Here is a 12,761-nt window from a genome sequence, read left to right on the forward strand (position 1 = left end):
TCGTCCGGCGGCGCCGGGGCGCGGCGGGAGGGAGGGAAAGGTCCGCGCGGACCCGGTGGCCCAAAGGCCGTCTGTAATGGGGGGTTCCGTAGGAGCCACAGCCGCAGCCCGGGTGAAAGGTACGGGGAGGGGTGGGAGCCTGCAGCGGGAACAAAGGAGCCGCCGTCAATGTCTTCAGTGGGAGGTGGGAGAAAGAAAGGGGAAAATAGGGGAAAAGGGGGGAAAGAGGGGAAAAGGGAGAAAAAGGGGGAAAGGGGGAAGAGAGAAAGAAAGAAAGAAAGAAAGAGAAAGAAAGAAAGAAAGAAAAAGAAAAGAAGAAAGCATCAATAGGTGAACATGCTGTAGATTTACTCATTCTGCTGATTTTCTATGCAATTGCATCCTAGGTTTTCATTCCCTATACACCTTTGGCAGGAGCTCACTATGACAGGGCAGAGTCTGAAGGCTTTATCTGAAGCGAATTTTGAAGACAATGAGATAAGCATCAATGTTGGAGGCTTTAAGAAAAAGATGAGATCCAACACGTTATTAAGGTTCCCTGAGACCAGGCTGGGCAAACTGCTGAGCTGCCACTCAAAGGAATCGATACTGGAGCTCTGCGACGACTATGATGACACCAAAAATGAATTTTATTTTGACAGGAACCCTGAGCTCTTTCCTTACGTGCTACATTTTTATAAAACCGGCAAGCTCCATGTGATGGGTGAACTCTGCGTGTTTTCTTTCAGCCAGGAGATTGAATACTGGGGAATCAATGAATTCTTTATAGACTCCTGCTGCAGTTACAGCTACCATGGGAGGAAAATGGAGCCAGACCAAGAGAAATGGGAGGAACAAAGTGACCAGGAAAGTACCACATCTTCTTTTGATGAGATTTTGGCATTCTACAATGATGCCTCTAAATTTGACAAACAACCCTTTGGAAACATCAGGAGGCAGCTCTGGCTCGCTTTGGATAATCCTGGGTACTCAGTCTTAAGCCGAATCTTCAGTGTCCTTTCAATAGTGGTGGTGCTGGGCTCCATCGTGACCATGTGCCTGAACAGCCTCCCAGACTTTCAGATTGTTGACAGCAACGGGAACCCCGAGGAAGACCCTCGCTTTGAAATCGTCGAACATTTTGGTATTGCATGGTTCACTTTTGAACTGGTGGCGAGATTTGCAGTAGCTCCTGACTTTTTAAAATTTTTCAAGCATGCCCTGAATTTGATTGACCTAATGTCTATCCTTCCATTTTATATTACCTTAATTGTCAACTTGGTGGTGGAAAGTAGTCCGACTTTAGCAAATTTGGGCAGGGTTGCACAAGTCCTGAGACTAATGAGGATCTTTCGCATCTTAAAGCTTGCTAGACACTCCACGGGTCTCAGGTCTCTTGGAGCCACCCTGAAGTATAGCTACAGAGAGGTGGGGCTTCTTTTACTTTACCTCTCTGTTGGCATCTCCATTTTCTCAGTAGTAGCTTACACCATTGAGAAAGAAGAGAATGAGGGGTTAGCCACCATCCCTGCTTGTTGGTGGTGGGCTACCGTTAGCATGACCACAGTTGGCTACGGGGATGTTGTGCCAGGGAGCACTGCTGGCAAGTTGACAGCATCTGCATGCATCCTAGCCGGTATCCTAGTGGTAGTGCTTCCCATTACACTGATCTTCAATAAATTCTCCCACTTCTATAGGCGTCAGAAGCAGTTAGAGAGTGCCATGAGAAGCTGTGATTTTGGTGATGGCATGAAAGAAGTTCCATCAGTCAACTTAAGGGACTACTATGCTTATAAAGTTAAATCCCTTATGGCCAGTCTTACCAATATGAGCAGGAGTACGCCCAGTGAGCTGAGCCTGAGTGATTCACTGCATTAGTGTACAAGTTTGACAGCGGTTTGCATGACAGCTATCAAGAGCTATGTTTATAACTGTTTTCCTATTTGTCTTCTTTTTTTCCTAGAGGATAGTGTTGCTGACACTGCACTAACTTTGCACTTGAGAAACTAAAGACATTTCTATTACAAGTTGACAGATTGCACATTTTCATCCTGTTGCATAGGTACTAAATGCTGACTTTTCCATACAAATGTTACCACTTCCATGACATTAGTGCTAGCGGTATAGTGATGATCTGTTGCTTTGTGCATTTCCTCATCTGAGCAGAGAAATGAACGTACCCAAGTGGAATAAAAATTCTCAGCTGTGACACAAGTAATGAAAAAATCACCTATCACCCATACTGGTATCCGTACTAGTGTAGGATTTCCCATGTATTTTACAACAGTTTAAAACAATCACCTGTGAATCACTGACACAGGAACACTTTTCCCTACCTTTCTGATTGGTAATTCTGATTGTCACATATCTGAAAATACCTCTAAGCTTCACATTTCAATGGAAGTTTGCTTACTCTTGAGAATGTGTGTTAAAAACTGGGTGTTCTTGTTCTGAAATGTTATATATGGTAATATTTTTCAGAAGCTCCTAAGCATAGACCTACCTTTGCTTCCAAGATTAGGTCAATACCGAGCCCTCTGAAGAAGCCCACCCCTCATTTTCAGATAGCTACATATTCAAAGACTACATTTCCACAAGTGACTCTAGGTATGGAGGCCCATGAAGACGTCTCAGGTACCCATTTCCAGAAGTGATCTGCACACAGCTCGGTTCCAGAGAAGCTGAAGATGCGCTGTATTTCAGTCCATAAAAATGGTTCTGAGATTAGACACAAAAAAATGTGGGTTTTCAACAATTAGAAGCTCCAATGAAAAACTTGGATTTGTTTAATGAAGCAAAATATTCTCACATGAACAGTACAGGCAGCATTTTAGGAACTGACATTCATATACTGCAAAAAGACTAATTATAAAGATGCCATATGTGATGCTGAGATATAAAATCTAATTTTATCAGGAAAGCTTGAAAGCAGGTGTTGATGGCAGACAATTCCATTAAGCTTTCTGCCAAGGAAACTCTAAGGAAAAAAAAAAAACCCTGTAAGTCACATTTTCCCTCAGAAAGAAACTCACAATTTACAGCTAAGGAAGAGTATAAGGGCCTAAGAAAGGAACAAATAAAGAAAAAGAGCTTAATACTGCACTCATTGTGGGTAGATCCTCCCACCTGCTTCTGTGACATAGTCGATTTAAATCCTTTCAAGGGCTGGCCTGTACTTTTTCTTTAAAAAAAAAAAAAAGACATGAGAGAGCAGATCATCTGGGTTTTCAAGAATAATCATGAATCTGCATAAACTTTTTTTCTGAGTGCTCAGCCTCTTTCCTCACGCAGCTGTACAGAGATCAAACACTTGTAGCCAACAAGCAGAAGCCACAGCTTCCCTCTCTTCATACTTCTAGGGATCTGTGCTATAAAACAAGCTACTGGCACTCAGTGGGCAGAACAGCATTTCTCTTCAGATCCTGCTGCTTTTCCATCCCATTTATTACATATAATCTTCCAATTAATTATTTTTTTAATTTTTTTGGTTTTACTTGTGAAGACTAGAGAGGTTAAAAAAATAAATTGAAACTAGTTAGAAGAGAAATTAAAATACTAAAGCTAAAATTGTCATGTTTGGAAGCCTGTGTTTGTATACCAAAACAAGGAGCGGCCCAACTGGCAGAATAAAGCAAATATGGTACAAATAGGTAATTCCCCTTTTTAGGCTATTAGAGGTTGCTGTCTGGTCTGGATCTTTTATGTTGTTGCTGTATCAGCTCCACCTAAAACCAGAAAGCTGAGCACCTGGGATCAGATTCCTGGATGCCCAGTGATCTATCACAGAATACACAGTGTGAAATAACTTACCCCACACACTTAATTTCCTTTGAACACCCTCCCCTCACGTCAGTTAGTAGTTGATTTAGGCCATGAAGTGTGAGGGAAATGGGTCCTTTCTAACCTTATCAAACAAAACTCTTGGAGATTTCAACATAGCCCACACAAGTTATACAGTCAATAGGCAAGATGTTGCTTGCTGTCCCTGAAAATCGAAGAGCCATGTATATGGCCCTGAAGGTAGACTTAGATAACCCACATTAGCTGTCCAAACTTGAAACATTTTGCGAAGATTTTCACTTCTGGAGGGCTGGTTCAAGTTCTCTGCTGGGTCACAGGCATAAATTCAACAGTCTTGTCCCTGTTTCATATTGCATGTGTGTAAACAATCATACATCTACAAACACCCATCCAAAACACAGCACAGCACTAGGTTGCCTGTTGGATTGAAATGCCATGACAGAAATAAGGGAAGGAAGAGATGGGCTGGTGCAGCATGTACACTCTGGTTGGGTTACAGGCTGCAAGGGTGGCAAACTCTCCCACAGATATCACGGACACTGGAAGTTCTCACTAGGTCTGTTGGTTGGGATCCTTCAGAGAATCCAGCTCCAAGCAGTGGTTTTATCTCAGTTTCACAAGCAGTAGATTCACAGAGTTGAAAAGCAATGACTTTCAGGGCAGTTATTGAAGAGACGTGTAAACTTGCCAAAGAGTCACAAATGCCCTCAGCTGTTGCTAGTTTAGCATTGCAAAGGTTGGATCCAAACTTTGCAACACATCATTTCAATAACCTATAGCTTATCTTATGTTCTAGATTTATTATTATTTGCAGGGCTGACGCTCTGTCATTTCTGCAAATATTGGATGGAACGTGTCCAAATTGTGTTTTACTAAAGAAAATGAAATGCCCCAAGGAATTATGACTTTTATTGTACTGGTTGAAAGGAATTTTCATTATTGCTTTTTTATATAAGTGCTTTGGATCAAAGACACTAAATAAATAAAATTTAAATTATTAAATTTAATATGTTCTTATTATCATGACAATGACTTTACACAGTACACAGGAATTCCCCTCATAAACTTAACTAACTCCATGTTAAAAGTAGTCAGATTTTTGCTCCCCCCTCCTCTGGAAGAGCATTCCAGAGTGGCACTGCTCTCCAAGGCTTGTGCAACTTTTAGCATAATTTTATTAATGGCTGCTTTATATCATTTTTTTTTCTGCCACCACTGTTCTTTAGCGTAAATATTTAATTTTCCTCTTAGTGTTTGCATGCATGGGGTATTTATCGACAGCAACCATATGCCCTTACATGCTTATTTTCATGGGATTATTCCTGCCAAGCTTCCTTTTAGTTTTCTTTTTGTAAGTCATGTTCCCCTGACCATCCTAGGGGATGTAGCCTTTTCTTCTGCATTACTTTTTAATCTGTTCGAGCCGGCATTGTACAGCATTGTATTACTTTGTACAGCAGTTTTAATATTTGCTTGTGACTAACAGAATTTTTCACTGCGGAGGATAACAATTGTTCCAATTTAAGTAATGATGTTGTTGTCTTAGGTCCCCCAGAATACCTAAGGAAGAATGCCACCCCTCCTGCCATTTTATGAAGTAACTTCTGTTCTAGGGCTCAGTCCAGTACATGCTGAGAATCCTCATCTCTCATTAAATAGAAGTTACAGAAAAATGTTTACACTTTGCAGGAAAAATTCAATCTCTCCAAAACCTCAATGAGTAGAAGAGGTGGTGTAGTTTTTGAGTAGTCAGTACTTTTGCTAGGCTTCTTAAATCACTGTTTGGTAAGAGCAGGGCATCTTCAATTCCATAAAACAGCAGGTCAGAAATGAAGGATGAGAGGACTAATTGGCTGCTTTCTCCAGTGTTTGAAACTTGAAAATTGTTGTGGTCAGAAATCTGCTTACTGTGGATGTGCCATTTAATGAAGAACATTGCACCTGGCATGTGCTCCTCCTGCCTTGTGATGGTCACCTTCCTGGCACCGGTGAAAACACTGCTCCTGCTCTCTTTTGGCTGAGAGCTTTGAAGTGCTTAAATGAGGATTATGGTAATATTTCAAACGAGGCAACTTACTTTATTGCCAGGAATAAATTGTTAGAGAATCTTGAGTTCTAGTACAAATCTAGGCTATTATGAGAGTCGTAGATGTCCTTGAGAAGCAATACGTTACATTATTTTCCTGAGATGTAAAATCTATATATAGATTGTGATTAAGCTTTTTATGTATGTTCAGACTTTGTATTATAGCCTGGTTTATTATTCACTTACTTTCATCAGTTGCTAATTCTCTCTTTCCCACCCTGCAGACCATCCATTTTGAAAGCATACTGTTTTTTCCTCACATATTATGTATAGCATGAGCTACTTCATATTGCAAACTTAAAAACAAAGATCTTTGCATTTAATTTTCCAACTTTAATACCTCCAGTATTTGTACCTTTTTGTACAGGACTTTATGAACTGCAAGGAACTACTGTATCTGGTGCTCTTTGTACTGCATTTCTTGTCCCAGTAGTGTATAAGCATACTGTTTTTTCCTCACATATTATGTATAGCATGAGCTACTTCATATTGCAAACTTAAAAACAAAGATCTTTGCATTTAATTTTCCAACTTTAATACCTCCAGTATTTGTACCTTTTTGTACAGGACTTTATGAACTGCAAGGAACTACTGTATCTGGTGCTCTTTGTACTGCATTTCTTGTCCCAGTAGTGTATAACACACTCAAGAACTCAGCTTTGTGCCACAAAATGGAAATTAAATGCATAAAAAAGTATATTTCACCAGGGATTAAGAATTTATTTAAGTTTCAGGATATTCTGAGTATATGTTATAATAAAAAAGAAGCCTGGATCTCATTGTGAAGATAAGTTTCTTTTAAACATATACATCAGGCTAGATTTCTATTTTTAGAAATGCTCTTAATTGGGGGGGAACCCACATTTTTCAGTTGAGCAAGTAGCACAAGCTTGTTGTTCTCTACCTCACAGATTAGGGACTAAGCAACATACCAATAGCACTTGTAGGTGCTAAATCAACTTGACATGACCTTTCATCTCTTCCAAAACAACCCCCATCCTTAGAGGCCCCAGCTGTGCACATATAAGCAGCAGAAAGCCCCTGGGGTAACTGCTCTTGCTGTGCTAGTTATCTGTTTCCTTTCACAATACTCCTGACTTTAATCTACCTTTGATGGTACTTTCAAACAACATTCAACCCACAGTCACCACTCACACCCCTCAGTGAGGTGTTGTGCCAGAACTATTCTTTTCTCATCATGTTATTCATCTTGGGGTTTTTTTCCAGTTTATGCACCTGGCTTCCCATTAAGTTACACCAGAAATTAATTTGATCTCCTGTAACTTACTTTCAAGTTGCCCACTATTTATGCAGGACTAGAATAATATTCCCATCCAGTTTCTGAAGCATCTTTTACTGATTCTGCATTTTTGCTTTAAAAAAAAGAAAAAAACAAGATGATGCTTCTCACCTGAGAATAATTTACTGGGTTAACAATGCAACAGCAGGCAATACATCATTCAAAGCAACAGTTCTCTGCTTAGTTGATTCAGAGACAGCCGTAATGTCTGTGCCTTCAGAGCAATCGTTGAGTTTGTTAAGAAACACCACCCTCACTAAGGATTGTGGATCTCTTCACCTCTCATATATAAAATTATGGGTTGTCAGCTGGAAGAGGCAACCTCCAAACAGTCTAGAAAGTGTTTCCCAAGATAGCGTGACACTGGTGGCAAAGGTCTGGCTCTGGTATTTATTTCTCCTGCTAATACAGAGGGTGGAGAATTGTTTCACAGGTGTTGAGACTCAAACTGAGCTCCCACTGGACACCGCAGAAATTTGTTTGCCTGACATCTCCTCACCCTTTACACACAACCCTAAATCATGTAAGTCCTCACTTGGATAAATGCATGCATCTGGCTATAGGAGGCAGTGGCACAAATCCAACACTTCAGCTTCATAGAACTGTAGAAGAAACATCGGCACCTCCCACTCTTTTTTTTCTTTCAGGGTACCAATGGGGTTTGGCTTCTCACTGACCCCTGTTCAGAAATAAACAGGACTAAGTGTTTTGGGGATTGGACAAAGTCTGCTATAAATCTGCCAATTTCTTCTATATATCTAAAGAGAGCTGCCCCCTTTCAGATGCACAGTCCAACATCTGCTTGTGGTCACCACACGCGCAGGCGCTCTGTGTGGTGCAGGAGTCTGTGTAGTTCTGAGCAGACTATTCTACTGATTACAGCGTTGACCCTCAAAGAAAAATTTTAATCACATTTGGAAGATGAGTGGTACTCAAACATCACGGTTTGCTTACCACTGCTCTGCCCCTCTTGAGTCCTGTAGCTCTTGCTTCACCCTCTCGATCTGTTTGCCGTATCCTGACGTAGCTATTCCTGCAGCCCCCATGACATACGATGAACGGGTGATGTGGTGGGGTTGTAATATAGGAAAATGAGTGGCTGGAGTTCCTGACTTAGGAATGTCAATCCCACAAACTTTCAGTGGAAATTGTCCTTTTAAATTACTATGCTATTTTTGAAATTCACGTTCTGTCCCTTTGTAGGAAATGTTCTGAACATTGATACCCTAGCATAGCCCCTTCAGTGGCCAGCCATTTAATTACCAAGTAAATTCTAATTGTACCAGTGCCCAGGCACTCCAGATCAAGGGCTAGCGCCTCCGTATGTTAGGTTTTCCAAGTATGGCAAAAGATAACACATCAAAAATGTGGTTTACTTGTGGGAAACAACTATGTTGTTTCTTTTTCTTCTTCCCATATCAAGGCACAACTTCCTACTCTCGCTGTTAGTATGATCCTTTTTTAACATTTTGATCCCTACCCTGAAAACCCGAAGGAAGAAGCCCTGGCTGTACTTTCCTCCAGTGAAGTGGCTCTCGGTATTCCCTGTGGGAGCAGGCTTTAAAGAAGACAGCTGAAACCTGGAAAGAGGCTGGTGCCGCATGCAAGCACCTGCAGGAAAAGTGGGTCATCCCCATCCAACTCCCCCTTATGCATCTCCTCCTCTCTTGCACAGTGAGTGGAGAGGCAAGGCAGGCCCCCACAACAGGAATACCTTGAACGGCCAAAGTCAGGATGCAGCTTCTTCTCCGGTCCTTTCACATTCAGCCTGGCAGGTGAGCTATCAGGTTTGGCAGTCGGTTTTTGCATGGGTCTTCTCAGCTGTGGTACAGGAAATGCTTTATAAATAGAGGGCACTTTCGGTTACGCTCCTGGTGGCAAAAATGCACCGAGCCTTCCTTATACTTCTGTTAGTGAGGGCAGCCCCACTCCTGGCTCTCGTGTTCGCCAAGCACAATAAACTGGCACCATACTGGAGCTCTCACCAGTGCTACCAGGGCAGTGCTGGAGAGCACAAAGGACACCTCTTCACGTGAGTAGTCACGCAGCACCGGCCCATCCACCAGCACACAAAAAAAATACAACCGTGCTTCCTCACACTTGGCAGAAGCCTCAAAGCACCGAAACCATTTAACATGCCAGGAGGTGGGAATCATGCTGGGAATAGGAGGTGGCAGGTGTTTCTAGGTGCATTTGATTTTCTTAAGGATCCCTTTAGATTCAGAGAGAGGTCAGTCTAGACATACCAGGAATATAGAAGAAAAAGGCTTTGACAGACAGTTAATGTTTCCTGAAACAAGATACCTGGGACATCTGACAGTTTTCCTTCCTGAGAAAGCAATTAAAAAAGCAAAATGCACCTCTCCATCCTGCTAGAGAAGGTGAGAAAAAAGCCGTGGTGAATGAAAGATTAGTCTATTTGGATTCCGGGCTTTTTAAATAAAACATTAATCCTACACAGTCCAGAAAAGACAAATAAACCTGAATGGAAATCAAAGCTGCAGCTGGAAGAGTGTTCAGATTCTTTGCTTACAAAGTGCACGGGACAGCCATGTCTTGCCTGGTTTCATTTAGAGATCTGGACCAAACATCCGAGGCCAGCTTCCCAAAGTTTAGATTCCCAAATTTTTAAGCACAGCCAGGGGTGTTAGGCACACCCTCCCCTCACTCAGGTCAGCAACAGGGAGCTCTAAACATAAAGTTGGCAGCCTTATGGTATTTTGGGGGGAGGCGAGCGAGCAAATATTAGGAAAGTAAGGCCGTGCAGCTTCTGTCACTTGCTGCGATGAGGGGACCCAGCAGCTGGTTGGTCTGCAGGACAGTGCACGCTCAGCCCTGAGCAGCCTCATGTCCATTGATCAGGACAGAAGCTGGAAGGCGGCTCAGAAACGCAGCAGTAATCTCTTCTTAAATATGATTTGAATCGTCGTTCCTCGTTCTAGAGCAAAGAGCCGAACTAAACACTTTACTTCAGCATCTGTCTACAAAATAAAATATTAGTCAAACACTTTGCCAATAAGACTTCCTCCTACTTCAGCTGCAAGATAGGACCTAAATGTCGTGTTTTTTGTGGAGGCAGTAACTGAAGATAAGTGCTATGAGATGTATAAAAATTGTGTCAGTTGATGGGCTGAATAAATCAATGTTAATCACATTTAAGAATAAATCAATGTTAATCACATTTAAAAGGCTTCAAACTTATACCCACTCTTGGAATAAATCTGCATTAATTGTTGGGATGCGGGGCTAGTGTATTGCTGGTTCTATGATCCTAGAAATCCTCAATTCCATATTTATCCCAATAACTGAATATTTGGGGGCTGTTTAAACATCCGGGTGTCAACAAAAGAGTTACAATTACACTAACTAGGAGAACAAGGTTTATCGAATCTAATACAATGCTATTGCCATCGATTTTAGCCACATTACATTGCAGAATACGAACAGCCCAAAAAGCTAATGTATTTCTACAAAAGCTGAGCAATCAGTGGTGGATGTGCTTCCTTTGCAGGATAGGTTGCTGAAAAAATACAACAGGTATATAGTCCATCAACATTTTCTAGCACATACCCATAGCGGGTTACCAAATTACTTTTGGTTGTTTTAGAGTTTCTAATGGGATGAGAGAGACTCTTGGAATGAATCAGAGCAATATTTCTGCTGTATTTATTGAAATAATTGAAATTTACATTGAACAAGTATTTACTGCATTAGAGACTTCTGTTCACGTTTCAGAGGTAAATCAGGTTTGGATTAAGCAATTATATGTGTATATAAATCAGTGCAGTGTTGAATATTAATACAGTCACCTCATTACTTTCTGGATGGTCTCAAGAACTTTATTCTGTAAAAATCAACTAACAGGTAAAACAAAACAAAACTTTTCCCAGATTTTAGGAGACTCAGAAAAAGTTATTTTATTAATTGTATTTATAAGTACAGAGTTTGATTTGTTTCTGCATTTTTTAATACAAAACACTTCGAAAAAATTCTAGTCTTCTTCCATAGCAGGGAAAATTGGTAGATGGCAAACAAATACGACTTATCTACAGACTGAAATAAGGCCCGCATTTTAAAAAGAATCTCACACTTTTGGATATGGTTGCTAAGAAAAATGGTAACTCTACTTAATCCTTCTTCAAATAATCTCTGACCTCCATAATCTCTGGACTATGACACCTGTTTTCATGTGCGATGAGAGATCAAAAGGACACCTCTTGCTGTTAAGCCTGTATACCCCATTGTACTGTAATAAAAATGAAATATCAATTGATGCATCACACTAAAGGCTTAGTGTCAGATAAATCAAATCGAAAGCTTTTGGTCTCCCTCTTTGATGTACTGGCTGTGAGTTTTTCCTTAACAGTAACCATGCAGGCTTTGGAAGCCCAGCAGGAGTGCAAAGCAGCAGAAAGATCTGAAGAGGGGAAAAAGTAGCGTTATAAACACCTGAGGGCCACGGCCATCTTCCCATGCGTCGGTCCTCTCAGTGACACCAAGGGAATGAAAGGACGAAAAAGAGGTAGGGGGGAGTGTCTCTGTGTGTGTCTGCACACACCTGTGTACAGAGAAAGAAAGATTATACTGGTCAGTTCCAAATACTGTCCCTGAGGGCAGAAACAGGAGTAGGAGGGTTACGTTTCTCTCTGGGAGTTGGCTAGGGAGAGATACTGTAATATAAAATATCTGTCCTCAGAAGAAATATCTGCAGGGAGAAGAGTTCAGGTCTTTAGTAAAGAACATAAGTTTAATTAATTTGGCAGAGAAAAATATATCCATTAGCATGTGGCCGTGTGTATTTACAAATTTGATTTCTGAAGTTGTGACACCTAAAGAAAAAAATTTTGAAGGTCACTGGGGTTTGCAGTGCACAAGTAAATACCATTAATGTTTTCCCGCATTGTGACAGACAGGAAACCAGCATTTGAGCCCAGAATCAGATTAGTTTAATTCTTTCCAATGCTTTCCTGCTGGCTGGCTCCCTGCTTACTGCCCAGTTTATCCCCTCTGAATTTTCTGTGGCCTTTAGCAAGGCCTGTTTGCACTGAACAAGTACCAGCACCAGGCGAGAACTCTGGCTGTTTGCCCACAGCACATGAAAACTTCCTGCTCCCACCATCACTTCTAGGAAAGCTAAATCCAGTGCCTACAGCAAGAACTTGGGAGGCAGAGCGATAGCGCTACCAGACTAAGAAATGTCCTGGTGTAGGGCACGGAGCGATCGTTGGCTGATGCCATTGCACAGACTCTTCCATTGCACTGAGATCATTTTCCAAGGGCCACCAAACATTTTTTGTACATCGATATAAAAATGGACACAAGGAACTTTTTCCTTTCCAAGGGTTAAACGTGATTTTCAGATACCTTGCTGTGGGCATGCCTGCACCTGCGTCGAGGGCTATGGCCATGCTGCAGTCCTGCCAACAAAGCAAAGTTGCATCAAAAGCCATTTGCCACCGTGGCCTGGCCTTGTCCTCGAGATAAGGAGCTGGCTCTGGCAAGGCTTCCTAGACCACAGGCATTGGTTTGAGCACAGTGCTACCCTGCTGCTGATCAACAGCTTCTCGATTCATGCTAAGGTGGTAAAGTGGTACC

At 41.6% G+C, this 12,761-nt stretch overlaps 1 protein-coding gene across 1 annotated transcript; it reads left to right on the plus strand.

The window, feature by feature from the left end:
* Positions 1 to 58: 58 nt before the first annotated feature.
* On the plus strand, positions 59 to 2,205 carry KCNS2 (potassium voltage-gated channel, delayed-rectifier, subfamily S, member 2). Its single transcript, XM_009585398.1, has 2 exons — positions 59 to 69; positions 387 to 2,205. The coding sequence occupies exon 2, from the start codon at positions 424 to 426 to the stop codon at positions 1,855 to 1,857; it is 1,434 nt and encodes a 477-aa protein (XP_009583693.1). The 5' UTR covers positions 59 to 69; positions 387 to 423; the 3' UTR covers positions 1,858 to 2,205.
* The last annotated feature ends 10,556 nt before the right edge of the window (positions 2,206 to 12,761 follow it).

This window comes from Fulmarus glacialis, unplaced genomic scaffold (genome assembly GCF_000690835.1).
Source record: "Fulmarus glacialis isolate BGI_N327 unplaced genomic scaffold, ASM69083v1 scaffold4569, whole genome shotgun sequence".
Classification (NCBI taxonomy): domain Eukaryota; kingdom Metazoa; phylum Chordata; class Aves; order Procellariiformes; family Procellariidae; genus Fulmarus; species Fulmarus glacialis.